The sequence below is a fragment of the Bombyx mori genome, chromosome 15 (genome assembly GCF_030269925.1).
Source record: "Bombyx mori chromosome 15, ASM3026992v2".
Classification (NCBI taxonomy): Eukaryota; Metazoa; Arthropoda; class Insecta; order Lepidoptera; family Bombycidae; genus Bombyx; species Bombyx mori.
The window spans coordinates 8549826-8572025 of record NC_085121.1 but is presented as its reverse complement, the minus strand read 5'-3'; the positions used below and the strand labels follow the sequence as shown (position 1 = coordinate 8572025).

Sequence of the window (22200 nt, the reverse complement as noted above, 5' to 3'; positions counted from 1 at the left end):
AATAGATACCCATTCTTTAATGTAACTATAACGCAATTAATAAATGATTAACAATAAAAACATTAATTTATAGCCGTTAATGATACCACTCTGACAAATCCGTCTCATAGAGATTGATTACAAACGTCAATCAATCTAGTAACTATTAAAACAATCAGGAACACTGTAATTAACAGATTTACCACTGATTGACACTAAAAATAAATCTCGCTCAACACTCTAGAAAGAAAATAGATTTCATCATCATTTATTTTTATATTATATTTCATAATAAAAGAAGCGCGCGTTTATTTTTCTATTTTCATTTTTTTTTCTATAAAGCTTTATTAGGTGGAGCTCTTTTTGATGTATTAAAAAAAACGTTCTCAATTTGATTGTATATTTTTAATGTCTCTCAAAACTTTTTTCTAAGTGAACCGCTTTGGTTGATTTTATATTTGTTTTTATTTAAAATCTAGTACTTGTTCATGTGCTTCCATTTAAATTTGTAGGTAATAATTCTAGCTTGAAGTCCAGAGAGAAAGAAAGGCTGTGTTCCTCCTGTAAGTTCGTAGGTGAAAGTGTGAAAACAACATTCTTATAGATAGCGATACAAACTTATTGAATGCCTGTAAATTCGTTTGACATAAGTTGTATGCTTTTTATTTTTTTTATTACCCTTTAACCGAGCCCTTATAAGCCAAGTTTTATATCGAATGATATCGGTGGCGTTATGTGATTTCCTTAGAATCGAACGATTGACCTTCAGTTGTTGGAAATGAGGTCGCATGTTGACTGTATTTTCTTTTCTCTGAATTTCGTTAAGTGTTTCTGAATTTCAGGTCAATTTCGTTAGTTTATATTTTCCGTAGTATGAGTTTTTGCGTTGTTCAAATTCAATATTTTAGCAACATACATTTTATTAGTTTAACTTTTAGTTTCAAAGTTGATCGATTTATTTGGCTTATGTGAACATCATTCGTGGACAAGAGTAAATGTTTTATTGAACATTAAAAAAAACCTTCAAAGTCTAAACGAGGTCTGTTTGATATCGAGTGATTCGGCTATGACGAATTTAAAATCCGCAGATAGCAGCATTATTTTCTTAGATACTTATATATATGTACACGAATGGCTTCCACCACGAAGGATATCCACCATCGCGGATTAAAAATGAAAGTCACTAAGTTATTTTGTCTAATGACTGGTTGTGGAGATTTTGCGCGTCCGCGCGGGCTGTTACCACCGTCTTACTTGCTTTGCTGCGTCAGCCATTTCGGTGTCAACTTTATTTTTTATTGCTTAGATAGTTGGACAAGCCCACCTATTGTTAAGTGGTTACTGGAGCCCATAGACATCTAAGATGTAAATGCCGCCACCCACCCTGAGATATGAGTTCTAAGGTCTCAGTATAGTTACAACGGCTGCCCCACCCTTCAAATCGAAACCCATTACTGCTTCACGGCAGAAATAGGCGGGGTGGTGGTACCTACCCCGGACTCACAAGAGGTCCTATCACCAGTACACAGAAGTACTGTTTTATCAATGTAATGAAACCTTGAACTTATATTCAAAGGTGAGCGTCGGCATTTTTGTTACGATGTCTACGTGCTCTAATAACCACTTAATACCAGGTGGGTCACAAGATGATCTATCGTAAATAATGATGAAAATAAAAAAAAAATTAAATGCCAATCCCAACCTACGGTAATCATAGCAATTATAAACAAAACATGCAATTTATTTTAGGTATTGTGAAGATTATTGCTTACAAACAGCAATTTATGATTTCAATATGAATTATTTATGGTTAGACTTAAGAAGTAGAGACAAAGATCTCTAGATTTATTATACACGAAAACAATGAAAAAAAATTATCTAACAGTTTCTTGAACTGGAAGGTTCAACTAAAACTTATTTAAAGTACAGTTAGCCACAAACAATGAAACAACCACGAAACAAAAAACCGCAGGTATACAGAATGTTGGCATGACATCAAAGTGGGGGCCGTGCACATGACTGGTCCCACGTTGAAGGGCAGACCACTCATAAGCGCAACACAAACGTCCTTGACCCCCCCCGTGACCTCAACACAGCACAGGAAGGCACCACCCTTAGTAGGTGAGACTTGACTCACAAAGGCTTTGTCATCCACAACGAGCTTCGACGAAAGCACTAATACAGTCATGCTTTCGATAACAATGACTGGTATGTAAAGGAAAACCTCGTCAATTACTGTAATTTGATGGAAATCCGATTATTAAGAATTCAATAGTAAAAACCAAATTCAAATGATTCCATCCACGACTATTTCGTACATTATTACAATATTTAGTTTAAAAAGCTCTAAAGATGGCTTATAGTTTTTGGAATGAAGTCCCTAATCGCACGTTTTATTTGCGGGCTGAGGGCTAGATGTAGAAAAGTAGAAGGAAAACGTCCTAGAGGCCGGAGCCCCAAACGTTGGTCCGACCAGATCTCCTAGCAAACCAGCGGACCACTTAGCGCTGCACTACACCAGGCAACTGACCGGAACCGATGGAGGCTGACAGTCGACAAGCTAAAACGGAGTCACGATCCTCAGCAATGAGGGAGCGATGGAGAAGGAGAAAGAAGAGGGCTAGATGGACCGAAAAGAGTGTAACAATGAAAACCGATATCTTTTTTGCAGTGATTTTTGAGGCAATCCCCGATCATCTAGGAAACTGAAACTTTTTTGTATTCATTCAGCTTGCCGTAAAATTTGTGAATATGCAAAAGCATTTTATTTATGCATTAATAACAAATAATATAACAATATATTTTATACCGACGAAATAAAAATATATAGCCAAAGTAACTCTGTTCTAACCAGGTGTCTATAAAACACCTCTTTCTTTTTTATTTAATTGAAATGTTATTTCAAGTTATGTCTTAGTTGCATATTATTATGTTTTTACTTTTATTTTATTTTTTTATTTCTTAGATGGGTGGACGATCTTACGGCGGGAGACCGTATACATCTACAAGGTAAATACCGCCACCCACCTTGAGATATGATATGTTAATTGCTCTGAGGAATTATTCGAGATGATACCGGCATCTTGTTTTTACCACCGCACCGCCCGCCACCGGAGTAGAGTTCATCCATACTACCTGGAGCCACTGCGGTCATCCACAGTGCGCTTCCAGAGATATTTTTTGCCACGCACCATCCGGCTATGGAATGAGCTCCCCTCCACGGTGTTTCCCGAGCGCTATGACATGTCCTTCTTCAAACGAGGCTTATGGAGAGTATTAAGCGGTAGGCAGCGGCTTGGCTCTGCCCCTAGCATTGCTGAAGTCCATGAGCGAAGGTAACCACTCACCATCAGGTGGGCCGTATGCTCGTCTGCCTACAAGGGCAATAAAAAAAAAAAAATTGTGCTTCTGGCTTTATGTATTTTTTTTATGTATTGTATAGTTCGGTACGAGCGGAACAATACTGTATCATAAATCCTATTTCACTCGCAAGTTTTATTGATTATAGTTACTTAACGATCGTATCTGCCAACGAATTGACTAGGTATTGAATTACTTTGAATATTTTGCAAAGCTTCCTCTTTGTCGGGGATGTAACAATGAATGTCTTCATCTTAACCGTTTCTTATTAAGTAAGGATGGTGTACTCGTATATCCAGCATCTATCTCGGTACTTTGGCTTGCAGCTTAGTGACCGGCGGCTTGTATGATTTCGATCTTTCTCGGTGAAAGATTTTAGATTTGCAACTTTAGGCTGGGATAAGTTTAAATAAGAATATAAAATGAGGACAGCACTATAGATAAATGAGTCGTCTATTATCAAAGGTGGCAATCTGTGCATTTGGACAAAAAAATGTTATTGATATGTCAATACAGATTGATTTGAATATAATCGTCTCCTTCAAAGAATACGGTTCAAAACCTGCATTAAATAAAGGTTAATACTTAACCTGTTATTTATCTAAGATGTCGTTCAGAAGAGTTTTGTGACTGCCAATGGAATACAAAGTCAATAATTCGTTTTTCTAATTTACCAACAATTGTCCAAAAGTCACATTGCCGGCTTTGATAATAGTCGACTCAAATAGTGTTGGATTTATAGCAGTAGTAGGTTCATACATCCATATCCTCAGATTAAATACCGAATAGACTTATCATTTGACCTGACCTTTGACCTATAAGTAAAAAAGTGGAGTCGGTCACTCTGAAAGGAAAATAAACTAGCAAAAAATATTCCGAATGGAAATCTTATGCTTAGGTTCAATATTATCTCGACACAGGAAAATCCACAGTAATCCAGTTTTCAGAAAACTATTATTTTGATGTCATAATGTATGTAATTTATAACTTGATTATGCATCGTCTGCGTTTCAATTCAAGATAAATAGATTACCGTCGGGAAATTGGACGTTAAAGTAAATGATTTAATGGACATCTGTGTTGTCTGCACAAATAAATCAAATTGAAGTGTGTGACTCAGATTTTGAGTTGAAGGCGTTTTTAAGCTCAATTAGTTATTTGTACCCCCAAGTATCAAGGGCATTTTTACGTTGTGTATTTGTTTGAGTTAATGAGGAATGGCTGAATTGATTTTGACAATATTTTCGCTGTAACGTAGGAATAGGTACGTCAATATAAATTTTACACGTTTTTTTATTTCGGCAATATTTTTGGTTAATTCGTTAAAATCGACAAACTTATGTTAATTTTTAATTGTTAACGTTATCTGCTTACGAATGCTACCTTAATGGAAAATATGTTTGTATATAATACAATCAATAATAATATATATATATATATATATATATATATATAATAAGAGGGTCCTTGAAGCTTTTAGCCGTCTGCCTACAGCATATACAAAGGTTTTCTATCACCCTAGGGCCTAGACGGTAGGTAGTCTTAAGAACATGAAAGAATCGCAAAGTTCAGTTACAGTGAAAAAAAAAGTTTAAGAATCAGTTCTCCTATATACCGATTTTGTAACACACGAACATTGTTTGATACTGAACTGAATAACTTAACAATAAAATGAACAAACTGCTTAAGTTATTCACGAGATGTGTTAACTATTGAAGCATGTAGTACTTTACAAAATAATACTCACTGTAATACAAAAAAAAATTAGTTAAATTTTAAAGCTAATAGAGGTAATAGTAAAAGCTGTGAGTTGAGTAAGTGCTAAGTTGAGTAAGTAACTCAACTCATAAGTTACTCACTGAGCAGGGCGGGCGGAGGCATTGAGTTATTAGGCGGCTCGCGGTGGGGCGACCGTGCATGATTATATTAAGAGCGGCCCGACCACGCGGCGCACACTCATTCAAACTTGCGGGCTGCGGTAGGTCGTGTCACAGAGTGGCGCCACGATCGCAGTCTTCCCCGCTACGCGATCTCATACACATTTTCTTTGAAATTTCGTGCAATTGCAAAGAAAAAAGTGAATACGCGCGAAACATTCGGTGACTTATTGGTGCCTTGTGATTTATGTTTTTTTTTACATAGACTCATTTTTTATTATTATTATTATTATTATCAAGATCAACTTCTTCGATATTAATAAAGAAGGACGTGATCGCGTTAGTGATTCGAAGATTTCGACGCTTCGACTAAGAAGGATTGCGTTTGTCAACGAAGCAATAACAACATTACAGGTCAGTATTGAAAATTCTAATTCATACAAGTTTATGTTACTAACTTTATGAGGCATATATTTTATATACACCAATAGTAGAGCGAGTTTCAGTCACCTGTTCATAAAAGGTAATTATTTATTTTCCTTACAATTTTCCTGTTCTGTTCATAGATAGGAAAAAACGTGTATGCATAGATATGGTATAGGTAAAAAATTACATTAAAATATCATCGGGGTTCATTGATTTATAGCTTTTAATGTTTAAGTTTACGTTATTAACGAATATTTTTAAAATAGTATTAAGGCACAGTTCATATTACAATTTATCGTAACTATTAATTTCTTTGAAAATTTTGCTCAATAATCGAAATCGAAATCATCGATTAACATCGGTTCGGTGTCACGGTCATCCGTCACTATTCTGACATTGTCGTAATGATACGCTAGACTAATTTTTATAATAAACGCTTGTGACTAAGCCCTGCAAACCTCATGAATAACGTTGATGCTTCAAAATTATGTGATATAATCCAAAAACAGCTTAAGTGCCCGACTGACTGTGGATTAACCAATTTACTTGCGTGGACATGGTTAAATATCGTCAGCCCGCCTATTTTTGCAGTTATGAGTTCCGGGTGAAAGAGTGAGTTGTCTGTCTAGCAATAACTAATGTTAAATACAATGGAGTAAACAGCGAAATAAAGAGCATTGCAAGTGTCGTTATCAGATAGTATGCGGATAAGACCGGCCCATATTATCACACTGATAACAATTGATCTCTACGTGAACTCATTTGTTGGGAATTCTTGTGATATACTTTTTAGTTGATCAATTATTTCTTTATCACTATTCAAATATGGCTGCTAGGTAGAGTGTCGTGGTTTCGGTTCCCAAAACGGGCAAGCTTTCATGTGATGTACAGGTTCGTTTGCTTTTTGTCTGGATGTGTGATAACTATGTATATGTATGTATTTAAAGGTATATAAGTTTTTTTATTGCTTAGATGGGTGGACGAGCTCACAGCCCACCTGGTGTTAAGTGGTTAACTGGAGCCCATAGACATTTACAACGCAAATGCGCCACCCGCCTTGAGATATAAGTTATAAGGTCTCAGTATAGTTACAACTGCTGCCCCACCCTTCAAGCCGAAACGCATTACTGCTTCACGGCAGAAAATAGGCGGAGTGGTGGTACCTACCCGTGCGGACTCACATGAGGTCCTACCACCATAAGTATGTAAATCAGTTTGTTTCGCAGTTTGGAATTCTATTTTGGTGTGAGATGACAGTGTGTAAATTGTCTCCGGTTATTATTACTAGGCATCGTCGAATCCGTAAGAAATATACAAGTTTCAAATACTTCATTTTACGTTTTAATAATCCGCAGTCGTATTGTATCGAACAATACATTTATGCCCGGATCGGCTGGAGTCACCGCTGCACCCTCCTGATTAATTCATGTTTTATTACCATACTTATTTCGAATTCATATTACTTCGTACTTTGATTTCATATTAGTATCTCTCGAGTAATAAGGCTCAAAGGCTGATAACACCAACTATGCCGTTGTAAATAAACAAGACGATTCCGAGTATTTTTAAGTTGGTGTCACTTTTTATAATTAATCTTGTATTGGGTATTTCCTTACAATATATTTTAATAATACGCGCGATTTGGCTGCGTAATGAACTAAACTCAAAGTTTACTATATTTCTGACTCATCAATGGTCAAGTTGTATGTAAATCCGTATTGACGTCAAATCTTTGCAAATTAACACCAGATCCAGTTGTGACTGCGATGTAAGTAGATTTATATCAATCTGTTTTTTACTAAGCATTATCTAAACCGTCTATCGTATACTGTTGTAAATTGATTGTTATCGAAGCATATTTGATTTTAGCGGTAGCTAGCATAGAACAGGAGAATTTGGACAAAAACCTAAATTGCTCTTACGACATTTTCAAGATAAACTTGTATTTATGTATAAAAGTTCTACCGAACGACAAATGTTTGCTTGGTGGAAGACCTACAAGATGTTCTTTTCTCCAAACGAATATGAGTGGTCTGGTTTATTTTTTCGTGCTCATTTTCGTTCGCGCGTAATTTAGTCGATCAAGTTCGAACTTTTTACCATTGTTATTATTGACTAAGAAAGGGTTTCAGCATAGTACCATCAACTAGGAATAGATTTGAATAGACAGCAGCTTGATTGTACCTCAAGCATGACTGATATCCGTCGGCAATGTTTACTATCAATAATAAAATGAAGATGTGGCATGAGTAATCTCAACAAAAGTTTGTATTCCGCATATGAGTCGTCTATTATCAAAGGTGGCAATCTGTGTATTTGGACAAAAAAATGTTATTGATATGGCGATACAGATTGATTTGAATATAATCGTCTCCTTCAAAGAATACGGTTCAAAACCTGCATTAAATAAAGGTTAATACTTAACCTGTTATTTATCTAAGATGTCGTTCAGAAGAGTTTTGTGACTGCCAATGGAATACAAAGCCAATAATTAGTTTTTCTGATTTACCAATAATTGTCCAAAAGTCACATTGCCGGCTTTGATAATAGTCGACTCATATATGAGTCACAGTAAAACGTGCTAATATTAATTAGTATTATTGTAGCGTTCATCTGTAAAGACATCTAATCTATGAACATACAACCAACAAGTCTTCATTCAATTTAGGCGTTTTTCATGTTGAATTTTTTGGTAGAAGGTAAATAGATGAAATATTTCATGGAACTCAATATTCCTAGGGACACAACCAAGCCGTTGCTTGAAAGCCAGCATGAAAGTTTTATATTTACAACAACTATTAAAACTCGCTTATTGACAAAATAAACATTTACTTGACGTTAAATCTTAGAAAATATTCAAGTAGGCATTCCGAACCAGTTTCCAACAACTGGTACCTAACCTCTCAGCATTAATATTAATTCGGGGCCTTGAAAGATCTCGGAGGCGATATTTTCGTAATCAATAAAAACTCGACGCTGACTTATAATTTATTACATACTGCATCATAATACCAAGCATAACACTTGGAATTATAATCAATAGCCTCCTTGAATATTGCCGCATCCAGATTGACTTATAGGTCGGAGTGAATATTTTCGATAGACATTCCGGGACTTCATTTACAATATTTCCAAATGTATTACAAGTATTGATGGATACACTTTTATGTTTTATGATTAGAAATAAACAATTTAGCCTAATTTGTAGTTATTTAATGTATACATCTTACAAAAATTCCATATTTCGAATATTTTACATTCCCCGCCTTCACTGACAACTGAAAGAGCTCCGATAAAAATAAACTGGCATGGCTTGGCATGGCTTGATACACGTAAATAAAAGAAAAATAGCGTAGTGAAAAAATTACAGGCTATATTAATTTATTAGAGGCTTTCTTTGATTTTTCAATTAAATTAATCTTTGAACACATAAGCGCGTCTGAAGTATTTAATTTGTTTGAGGTCTTCTAGCTTTTTTACGGTGTAATATTTATGAAAACACTAAATACTTCTTCTTTAAAAAAATTTGAAGATTGGACGTGAATATAGATTTGTCTGTGAAAATTGTTTCGAACTTTCGTAGCTCTACATAACTACATACTATAGCATCTCTACAATTTTCAAATGAAATACCATTTAATTCCAGTGAGTATAACATCGAAGTTGGTTATTATACACAATTAGTATTGCCCGCGAGGATCCGGAAGTAGGAAGCCGGTCCAGGGTCGCGTCATGCGCACACGTCACCCAGGAGACCACAGCGGCATTCATTGAGATGCATCTCAGCGTCGCTCTGGGTTGATAACATCGCGGCGGTGTACACACTCACTAAGAATTGCGAACCTCTAAGGACGCTGTACCGAGACCGCGACTAACGGTTGAAATTTGAAAACAAGTTTTGTTAATTTATAAATCTTTAACATAAGCGTGTCTGTATATTGAATTTATTAAAAAAATATGATATTTAACTCGTAACTGGCTTAAAAAAAATGTTGTCTATTTGATAATTTTTAATTTATATCTTTGTTCATTCGAGTATCGTGTGAATACCGCTAGACCGATTTTGGGGAAACTTTTGATATTTAAATAGTTTTTTATTTCATTACACAAACAGACATATAAATAAGTAAACCCGTTCTTGACAACTAAATGCAACTAGTTCATCTGTAAATGTTATGTAAACTATAAAAAAAATACGCGGGCCGACACACCGAGCATCCTTAGTTAATGTTTTGGTGTTGGAATGTTATTATTCAAGAATATCATCTCGGCGAGATATTAAGCGGTATCAAAATTGTTTTGCGTTTTTTATAACTGTAAATTTGCTAAATTAGTACATTAAAATTATATTGAAAGCACTTTAAATGAATTGCAAGTGCTTTAGATCAATAGTTTCATTAAATTCAAGTCATCTTGAAAACGATTATATGTCTATAGTATAAAAAATTATTCACATTAAGATAAGAATAAAATGCGTTTCCGATACCGATCGTAGGGTTGGACGAATATGAATTACCAGTTAATTGTAATTAACATTTCAGGATTTTATACAGATAACAAAAAAGAAAAGAACTAGTCTATATTTTAATATTAAAATGTGTTGGCTTATTGTGAGTCATTGAGCGTTGACGACTTTATTTCTGTTTGTAGTTTATTGAAGCCGTGATGAGTCGACTATATAAATTGTATAATTCCAATACCTACCCTATATATTTGTTCATAAATTTGATGCACAAAATGATTTTAAATGATTTCTAATTATGTAATTCTAATGACAAATCAGAGTGCTATATAATTCGAGTGGTTTTTTACGTAGGAACTCAGATCAGTATATCGGTGCCTCGCTCAAGATTTGAGAGTACTACTTAATCTTTATATAGCAAAAATACTACCTCACTTTGCTGGGATCCCAGTATCTATTTATTTAAGTAATGAAAAAAACAGAGGGAAATTTAAAGGCGTAAGACAAAAAACTCCAGAAATTGATCATTGTTTGATTTCTATCATTGTAAAGTCGTCGGTCATGGCCGGTACACGACTTAATGCAAAATTAATTCAGTTACTTAATGTTTATTACGAAAGCTTGTTAAAGTAAATTTCGTACGCTATTTTCATGGAACATTTTAATATATAATCAAGTAAATGAAGTTCTTGAATATATAATTAAATAAAAATGAATATCACCCTTGTAAATTTTGAGTAGTATTAATAATCATTCAACACTTATTTGAGGTTGTTCAATTGGTACAACAAATACTTTCGAATTATAAAATCGAATGATTAATATGAAATCGATTTAAAAATAAGGAAATCTTCAGAATGTTAAACTATAAAAACTACATGATCATTTTATTGTCTATATGATATGTTCTAATTCCATTTTCCTATAGTTGCGAGAAATATCGAAATAATTCGCCTAAATTGCAATTTTTTTATTAAATTTTTGGAGTATGCGATCGTCGAACCTGTCACTTGTTTGTGCTAAACCATGTTAAACGATGTTATCCTATGGCTAATGATTATTATCTTAATACCTGGATTAATTTTTTTTAAACCCTAAAGAAAACTGCGTAGCGACCCCCCCCACCTTAAGTTATTCTCAGGTCACGAGTGCTTTGAATGTCTCGAAAACTGCCGCAAAACAATTAGGATTAAAAAATAAAATCTCAGAGTATCTTATCTCGTTATACAAATTCGTTTAAATCGAACACTCTGATTGTCTGTGCCTTCTAAAGTACGGCCAGTTTCTATCAATTATACAAAAAAAATCTTTCGGCAAAGGAGTTAGGTAAGAGATCCAATGTCGGTGAAACTTGTGCCGCGTCGTCGTCACCTCAGACACGCTTCGGTGAGCGGAACATTGCTGGCGACACCCCTGTTTGATTTGTGATTTCTTTAGTTAAAACGTTTAGATCAATAACACAAAGGAAAAGGATTGAAAATGTTGAATGACGAACTAAATGTAGGCATAATGCTCGTTAGAACCACAAATATATAGTGCCACAAATAAGGACCGTATTGATTACGGGAAAACCGTTTTATTTCTTAATCTATTTTGTACAAATCTGTATAATATAACTTGGTAGGTCGAATTCGTCGTGGCCTAGAGGATAAGACGTCCGGTGCACTCGTTTCATACGTTGCGCCGGTGTTCGAATCCCGCAGGCAGGTACCAATTTTTTTAATGAAATACGTACTTAACAAGTGTTCGCGATTCGCTTCCACGGTGAAGGAATAAAATCGTGTAATAAAAATCAAACCCGCAAAATTATAATTTGCGTAATTACTGGTGGTAGAACGTCTTGTGAGTCCGTACAGGTAGGTACCATCTCCCTGCCTATTTCTGCCGTGAAGAAGTAACGCGTTTCGGTTTGAAGAGTGTGGCAGTCTTTGTATTTTAAAAACTGTGACCTTAGAACTCATATTTCAAGGTAGGTGGCGGCATTTACGTGGTAGATGCCTATGGGCTCCGGTAGCCACTTAACATCAGGTGGGCCGTGAGCTCGTCCACCCATTTAAGCAATTTGTAAATTATAATTCACATTCCAATCCTTCGAAGTTCTGTAAGAACGTTTTTTTTTTTCCAAAAACCAAGAGTAAAACAACCTTATCTCATAGATTGATAATAGAAAGATAAATATTGTGTTGCGTACTGTACGCGCTTGATTCTATTTGGGTCACATTAGATACATATGTGGGTAATGTAAGATTGACCTGGTTCTTTACTAACCGCTTTATTGCGATTTGTTTCTAATTACTTTTTTGTTGGCTTGTCTTAGTTGTAATCTGCCAACGAATCAATGGCTCACCTACCGGTAAATGATTCCCATCGTCAATAGATGCCAGAGACTTAGCCAAGCCAGTACCTACCGCTAAAGTCTGGTTCAAATCCCATTTGTAGAAGGAGATGTCGTATGGCTTGATGGACACCCTAACGAGGAGTTCAGAGATCACTAAAGTATTTTTGTAGAACCCTAGACTAGTAGCGATCCGTTAACACTAATAGGCAACATAACACCATTACCAAAATAATTTAAAAAGAAAAAAAATACAATACTATAGGTGCTCTTAAAACTAACAACTGAATTCATATGCTGATTAGATTATTTTTTTATTGCTTAGATGTGTGGACGAGCTCACGACTCATCTGGCATTCAGTGGTTACCGGAGCCCATAGACATCCACAGCCTCGAGATATGACTGCTAATGTCTCAGTTTTTACAGTACAACAGCTGCCCCACCCTTCAAACCGAAGTACATTACTGCTTCACGGCCGAAATATGTAGGGTGGTGGTGCCTAGCCGTGCGGACTAGTGAGACGCTCTACCACCAGTTTAGACCATATTTATTATACGTAAATGATTGAAATATTTTATTACTAAATAACATCTAAACATCCCAACCAAGTCAATTAAATGAAATGAGATGAGATGATATGTAATCTCAGTAAAATGGTGGTCATTTACTGAGATTTTTTCAGTGGACATTTTGGAGGATCCCGAGAAGTTACGTCCAGCGGCTTTGTTACATTTTCCCACATTTGTGCACTTTCACAGATATTAAACAGTTAATAAATCACAGTTATTAGACATTTAAACCTGAAGAAACACTAAATAGACAAAATAAAACAAATCACACAACTTCATTCCTCGTGTTCCCGCCAAAAAGTCCACCAAGTCACGTTAATCACCAATCATGACAGATGACATCATATGTAGCTGATCTTTGTACATTGTTGTATAATCTAGGGTTAGCTCTTCGTCGTATTGGCCCTATATTACGTTATCTGTAGCGAGGAAGCGTTCGACCAAATTTCGTAACGCTGAGATTTTTAATGCTAGTTTTTAATTAAATTGATGCATAGACAGTTAATGTTATTTGTGTATTTCGATCTAAGTAGATAATTTTTGTAAAAAATGTGAATCACGAATGCTACGCAGATCACTGTGAGGATATTAAATATCACAAATATAATACAATACTTTATTTTAAGAATAAATAAAATTCTGAAAGTCGAGTTGCGCATATTTCGTCAATAGTGTGATAATATGTACTATTATTACAAGCCTTCTTTAGTCTAGTATATGTTTTAGTTTTAAAAGCATTGGACGAATTAATGCATGAAAAATGGACAGAAAAGTATAAGATAGCAAATCCTATAGATTCGACAGTTACGATATTAATTTATCTCTTAAATATAACTCATATTTAATAATACGGTGAAGTAATTTTATTCAAATAAATAACTAGCACTTGATTAATAATTATTTTCATACCATCGTTAGACTCAATGCCAGTTCTAAAATTTATTATATACATTACACATTCTTATTTACTTCAAATAAAAATATTTTCTGTACAGCTCTTTAAAAGTCGGTCCTTGAAAGTTTTAATTCGCTGTGTCCTATGCTTATTTATCTAAGAAAACTCTGTTTTTCTTTAAATGTTGTTGTAAACTAAATCTTGCTTGTCTACTGCGAAGTAAGAATGAGTTGGACTTCGTCTTCATGTTTGAATGTGGACGGCGATTTTCACATTATCTTTGAGCCTTGATAAATAATTATCAATGACGTCATGACCTAAGAAAATTGCCGACAACATGTAAAACCAGATTATCTATCTAACAAAGCCATACTAATCTAATATTTGAATGAATGAAAAATAAATTTCTGTATATCTGCTCGTTTCTTTGTGATCCGAACATCGCTTTCCTGATTGACTTGAAGCTTGGCACTTCAGGGATAATTTTCGTCCTGATACCAAGAAGGTGGCATGCAAGTAGAGGCAACATAAAAGTACAGCACAACCGGGTTTGGTTTTATTAGTGCATGTGGAATAAAATTTAACCAATTGCAAAGCTAATGAACCACAAAGCTGAGTCATGATACAAGTGAAGTGTATAACAGATGTTCTTTATTATATCGCCTTAAATATTTTTTTAGTCGCGATAAATTTTAATTAGACTTAAGTAAGTAAGACGAAGAAATAAATACAGTTGAATTTTTACTAACCAACAAATTTCTTTGTTTCAGAAATCATCACATACGGTGCTTGAACATATCGACAAATCCATATCATTTTTAGACAATTTTAACTCAATTATCAAGTATTTAGATAAAGAGTAATGTAATTATATCCTCCAAGTTTTTTTTTGATAACGATAAAATAAAGTCTATGAAATGAGAATAATTAAGAATACGAAAGGAATTTCAAGGGGCATTATGGCAATGATGACTATGAGGGGCGGCTTGAGGATTCTATGGACGGTGGCGGCTGCCGGAGTCTTACTCACGAGGAGTAGCGCCGCTCCAACCTTCGGTACTACAGATAAGGCGACGGTGAGTATCTTCAAACCTAATCACTTTACAAACACATAAAATACTTACATGTGTTCAGTTTTTCTGCATTTGATAAACAAAAGATATCAAAGCGAAATAGGTCATTATCAAAAGACTTTATTTGATTTTTGCCACACACATAAAATGTCTTTATTACGAATGTCAAACAAAATCCGTTTTTTTTAATGAAACTATAATCGTTTCAAGAGCAAACCCGAAAGATAAATGTTTTGATTTTAACATGTCTCTGTAATGACTCAAACGATAGACTGTGATTCGGTATCCGAATAAAAGACTAAGCTAGGTTTTATCGATATCCGTCCGCATAATAATTAGTTAACATTTTTATTCTTCGAAATTAGATATGACCTGTGTTCAGATATTTTATCTGACTCAGTATTTCCGAGAATCGTTCACCGGCAGTTACCGGCGGCGCCCCCTTGTTTCGGAACTAATTGTATCTGTGTGTGTAAAAGATACTATATAGTAGTGTCGTATCTCGTGAGTGATTATAGTATGTTTCATTCATAAAACTTTAATATCCGGCCAAGATAATATGCTTGGTTTTCGCAGCCATTCGATAGGAGTTTGTTTGTCTTTTGATTTAGTTTGCGTAATAACATGCGCGTAATAATGATTCATTCATAACGCGATCCGGTACCTACAAGGTATATTGAGTCCGTATGCTGGTATTTATCGTTTTTTAATGGACATGACGTCACTATATCTTGTATTTTTTTTTTTTTAATTTACGTTATATTTTTATGTATGACTCATCGAATAGTTATTTAATTTAATGATGTCCTCTCATGAATACTTTGTGTTTCGATATAATTTCACTGTTCACAAATTTTATATTTTACCACGTCTACTTTGATGAAACCATATCGAATGATAATAAAGAGGAGGTTTTGAATCGGGAGCATATATCGGTATATTGAAGATAGCATAATTATTGACGTACTTATAGTAAAGCATTGTGAAGATATTTATTACACGTTTTCATTTAATTTCTCTAAGCTAAAAACGAAATTAATTTCACAAAACTTCAGGAAAACATTGTCAGAAAAACGAAAGCCTAATTCATTTCTAGACTCCTATATCCTTTGATATACCATTTAGGAAAACCCTTCCAATTCTAGCATTATAATAAATCTATATGTATTTAATGCTTTATTTTTTAGTTTTAATCATATTTTTAATGTTACATATTAATTTAATTCATATTGTTCACGTACTGTTACGTGTAACGAATTTTTCATGTATTATTGTGGGTATTCCTTATGGGTTAAAAACACTAAATTATAATAACGCTGCACATTAGAGGTGTCCCATAATTATTATTTACACAGCTATTTAAATGACTGTGTACAACCGTCGCGTCGCCCCGTCGAAACATTAGGATGGGTTGATAGTGCGGGCCTAACGTATAATTTGCGTAAATAGTGGTGGTAAGGAAGCCCACACGGGTAGATATATATGTGGGATGGTATGACGAAATCTAGTGGATATTTAGTTTAACAACAAAATCTTTTATTCTTTCAAAAAAATACTACATACATCTTCGTAACATCGTTCTGTCAAACTTATATCTGTCATTTATATTTTCTTCTTTTAAAAATTAAAGTCGTGTGCCAGTGTGAATTAACAAAAAAGTACCGATATCCCACTCGGCCATTCCTACCCATTCGTCTGCCTCAGACGAATCAGTTCATAGCTTAATAAAATTAACAAGGCTAGTCGTATGTATCGGACCTCCTCCATTCCCAATCTTCAACTTTTAGTCGTCCTCTTCTATGATTCTCTCTTATAATTTCTTTTTCCATCTTCTTTAGTACAGCGATAAAACTACTTCCATTCTTCTCTTTGTACAGTATTCTATTTTGTGTCAAATGATTCTGGTAAGGTACTTTAACCAACTTCTTGCAGTCTTCTTTCTCTAACTTCTTATAATCTTCTGTCTCTAACTTCTTGTAATGTTCTTTTCTTAATTTCTTGTAGTCTTCTTTGACCTCGTCCTTCTCTGCAACAATAGCACAAAGTGGTATCTTCTCCATTACAATACCATTTCTTGTAAACTTAACTTCGAATTCACGCAGTATGGGGTTGCCAATGATCAGCTTTACAGGTATTATATCATCTTCCACAATGTAAAATTTGATATCAGTAACAGCATTATCAATATGTAGCTGAGTAGTAAAAACACCTTTGATAAGTATTTCTTTGTTAGCAATACCAGTAAGACGAACTTCTGAATTCTTGTCATAATGTTGGATATTATTTTCAATTTTTTCAAATTCTGAATGTTTAATAAGATTCGCGTCACTACCTGTATCGATCAAAGCCACCATCTCTGTTCTATTCAATAACACTTTCTTGTAAGGGATTTTTTCTTCTTCGTTTTTCTTCTGAATAATTAAAGACTTCTTAACTTCATTCTTACATTCGTTTCCCTTGTGACCGAATCCATTACACTTAAAGTATTTAATGCCCTTTGTACAGCCGGGGGATTGATGGTCTAAATCACCACAGTTATAGCATCTTTTAAAATGCGGTTTTCTTAATGACGTTGTCCCTGCATCTGAATTTACTTGCGGAACTACCTGGTGATATGATAGTGTACTCATTTTCTTTTGAAGATCACTGTAAACGTCCAGCTTCTTTCGAAAATCACTGTAAATGTCTAGCTTCTTTCGAAAATCTTTCAAATCTGTAGCTCCATATAAAATTGCTTTGTTAGATTCAGGATCATTGATACCATCTATAACGTATTCCATTAAAGCAGCATCATCTACTCTTCCATGCACTGCTATTTCTTTCATAACTAAAAAATATTGTTGTAACGTTTCATCATTTTTTATCTTTCGTGAAATAAGGCTCTTGTGAATCTTAGCACTATTAAACTTAGGGCCAAATTCTTCAATAAGGGCTTCCTTCAAAGTAGGATAGTCTTTAGCTCTACCAATAGATCTTAAAAATAGCTTTGCTGTTCCACCCAAAAGTTTCTTTGCATAGATCAATCTTTCCACTTTAGTCCACTTCATCAAATCAGCAACATCTTCAAATTCATCAAAAAACTCCGAAATCGGGTAAGTATCATCTCCGGTGAAAGGTGTCATGGACTGCTCCAAATCACGAAACGAGATATGCACCTCAACGTCTTCTCTTTCATCACTATCATTATTCTTCTTAGGAGCCATTTTTTTACTTTCGAATACAGTATAAATTTTTTATGCAAAAAAAAGATAATCGTCTCGTTGAACTCGTAAATAGTCGTAGCAGTCGTTAATTATAATTTTCAGAATAAGTTTTCTTCTTAAGTAATCTTCAGTAAAAAATCTTATGTAATCTTCATAATAAGTTTGCATAAAATAACGTTACACAAAACTTCATCAATAATACTTCATCATAAAATCGTTATTTTTACACATCTCAAAGTCTTCGATGCACAACGTAAATGCACTGGTAGCGGTCAACTTATCTCTGTAAAAATTCTTCAATCCACTGTGATTTATCACCGAACGACATCCTGAACGGTATCCCGGACGAGCCCCCAAAAAGATGTGGGATGGTATGACGAAATCTAGTGGATATTTAGTTTAACAACAAAATCTTTTATTCTTTCAAAAAAATACTACATACATCTTCGTAACATCGTTCTGTCAAACTTATATCTGTCATTTATATTTTCTTCTTTTAAAAATTAAAGTCGTGTGCCAGTGTGAATTAACCAAAAAGTACCGATATCCCACTTATATATCACCACCTTGTCTATTTTCACTAAGACTTAAACCTTATATCTCACTTGATTGCGACATTCACGTTATCTATGGGCTTCGGTAAACATTTATGGCTGCTTAATCACCGGTATATTTAATAAATAATAATAATAGTGAATTAATTAATGTAATTTAATCAAAGCGAGTTATTTTGCAAAATTTAAGTAATACTTCAACAAACGTTTTTTCTGTTTTCATTCAATTCGTGGAAGCCATATCTTGGGTTCAACGCATGCCATTTCAGGATACATATCTCCTTGTACATTTCTGAACAATATCTAAACTCTAACACAGCACATACACAGCACTCAACACATGCCTTTCAGGACAAATATCAGCTCCCTGTACATTTCTGAACAATATCTAAACGCTAAGACGCTAACACATCTCGCGGTACCCTTTCTTGTACACCCCGTCTATCGCTTCCGTTGTCAGCTAAGTCACCATGTATTCATTATAGACGCACCCTTAGTGTTGTTAATCTGTGTTACGATTATACGAGTACTAAATCTTCATCAATTCATTCATATAAATAATAATCTATTATTTCACTTTCCTCTTAACAATGACACGAAATGTTGTGGGACTTGAGAGCCAACACGAGTTGGCTATAGTTGTTAGAGCCTATAGTTGTCGTGAAGGATCTTTTTTTTTATTATTGAATGATTACTGGTAGCCCTGAGGCCTTTACAGTTTCCCCAGTACAGGGTGAAGTAACTATGCCTTCTGGCTTGAAGAGCGGAATTTAGATTAATAATAATTAATTACACAATTTCATTTTAATTACCACTGACACATTGTTGCTAATAATAACAGACTATGCTATCTTCAGTTCGCTTAATCAATACCTCTAGATTAAATCCATTAGCTTTAGGTATTACGTAAAAACATCACCATTTTTTTGTTGCTTAGATGGGTGGACGAGCTCACAGCCCACCTGGTGTTAAGTGGTTACTGGAGCCCATAGACATCTATGACGTAAATGCGCCACCCACCTTGAGATATAAGTTCTAAGGTCTCAGTATAGTTACAACGGCTGCCCCGCCCGTCAAACCGAAAGGCATTACTGCTTCACGGCAGAAATAGGCAGGGTGGTTGTACCTACCCGTGCGGACTCACAAGAGGTCCTACCACCAGTAAGAACGTAGATCACCTGTGATAATTTCCCTATAAGAAGCTTAAAATAGGTACACAATATACGGTCGGTTTTGTTTTATTATGATCTCGTACGTGATTTATCTTGTTAGGAAAACGTCCATAAAGATTCACCTATCAGACTGTTAGTTACCGAGAAGTGGGTCCTTAGCCACCGCGAATTCAACGTTCGCGTGAGTCACATCAACGTGTCATGCGAGTTTATTGTCTCGATGGGGTCCGAGAGCAACGAATGTATAAATTGTAACCGTTTCACGGAATAAGGTGGTACTTCATGAGTCACGGAACCAGTTATGAGCTTGCTCGCCGTCAAGTTCTAGGTCATAGAATGCCTTAATTGAACACTTACTTATGACTTACGTGAATAAGTGTATACTTAATTCATATACTTTGTTTTCGATAATTATGTGTGTACTTCAATGAAGTAACTGTTTTCGATTTTCCCCTTACTTAATTATGATATGGAAATTTAATGTGTTAAGAAAATTGGGTCACAATAATTATGCTGCTATGTCTAACATCACGTATGACATTGAAAGCACTAATTTGTATTTTCTATTTGGCATTTCAAGTGTAAATATATTACTTTAATGTTTTCTGTCGCAAGAAGTTAAGGTCAAGAGGCACCTCGGTATCCACTTTTTGGCTGTCACACATCAAAATACGTTGCTTTATTTTTGTGGTAAAAATTATGTTTGATTAAACATTATTGATATTGTACATTTTATGTATATTTACACGTAAGTTTTATTAGTATTTTGATTTAAACGCGTTTGTCAATCTGTGATAATTTAAAGGAGAGTGGGCGATGGCAGCTTACAAAAATATGACTCATTTAGAAAGGAAAATACTGATCTCTGTGTAATATAATTCTCGCGTCATCTGCATTATTACTTCTCGATCTGAACTTAAACGCGTCATAGATAATTACCATTGCGATACAATATAAATATACTGAGAAAGAGAAACAAGTATTTTTATAAGAGAGCCGGTTTTAATTAATGATGATGTCCTTGAATTGAAAAAAAAAAGACTGTAGACATATCTAATCGATGATATCCAGCGTGTTTTCAATTTGTAACAAACCGATAAACGAAGTATTGAAATGCAGAAACCGTTACTAGGGATACGGATGAGTGAGCACGGCTTCAAGCGTACCACATCGGTTGCAGTCACGAAATCATTTCATACCCCGAAATTGTCAAGGAGATTGTGTCTGGTGTTACATTAATGTCATTGTCCTCAGCGGCACGTGGGCTAATGGTAATCTGATGGTAGCCACATTGTCATGGGTAAGGCATTTCCTGCTATTTCAAGCAGGTTTTTGTTATGATAAACGTATCCTTTTATAGAGTGTCTTCTGAACGATGCCGCCGGCTCGGTCAAAGAACAATAGCTCGAACAGAAATTGCCGAGGGCTCGTGAGTTCTTTGTTTCGTCACTTCTACCTTATGCGATAATACATTATAAAAATTCTATGCATGTACGAAACGTTCAGCGGTTATCTCTCATAAAATTCCTTCACCCTCTAAAAGAGCAATGAACTTCTTGAATAAAGCCTATTCTGTTGTTTATATTCATGTTTCTAAATTAGAATTGTAAACATAAACGAATTATGGTAAAATAATAATATCGTTATAAGCATAGTTAGGATAAAATAAATCCTTATAGCTTACCTAAAAAATAAGCAAAAACCGTGAACTATAGACGTTGACAGATTTTATTTACTTAACGTGATTGGCATTTGGCTTCTACCTTGAAACTTCTAGTGAAAGTCTCGAACAATAAAAGAAACTAAACATTTCTATTGACGAATTTTTACTATCATCAATAATTTGGAGGATACTTGTATAGATCCGTGCACGTTTTTAATTTAATCTGACATTCCGTAATATAGGAGCAAATCCAAGCTTACGTTGTGTTGATTTGAAACGTTTTACTCCGAGAATCTTGCGATTAGATACAAACCCTACCAATAACAAGTCACGCTGCCATTATTAATCTGTCTTTCATGTTCATAATCAACTACTGGCAAACGTATGCGCCCAAAGATAGCATGCACCAAAGCTATCGAAACGACTATAGCGTCTTATCTCATTAATACAAAGCATCACAAAGGAAGTCGATGACATAAATTTACGTTGGAACAGAACGCGTGTGCGCGCCACTAGGACAATAGAATATAGCCTCGACACTGGCACAGACAAAAACTGACCGGGTCACGTCTCATAATACGGTAATTTATTTCGATAACGGTAGTGGTAAAACACCGTTCATAAAAAAACG

The 22200-nt window shown here is 34.8% G+C and overlaps 1 protein-coding gene across 16 annotated transcripts in view; it reads left to right on the top strand.

Annotated features, from left to right (window-relative positions):
- The first annotated feature begins 5254 nt into the window (after window positions 1–5254).
- The window catches only part of Mmp1 (matrix metalloproteinase 1), a 43638-nt gene continuing 26692 nt past the window's right edge, over window positions 5255–22200 (top strand). For 6 of the 16 annotated variants that reach the window (XR_001139811.4, XM_012692253.3, XM_012692251.3 and 3 more), the window contains exons 1-2: window positions 5285–5630; window positions 14675–14980. Coding sequence is in view for 15 of the 16 variants with exons in the window: in XM_012692253.3 (XP_012547707.1) it covers window positions 14822–14980 (159 nt within the window). In the remaining variant the exon portion in view is untranslated. 16 annotated transcript variants of the gene reach the window in all.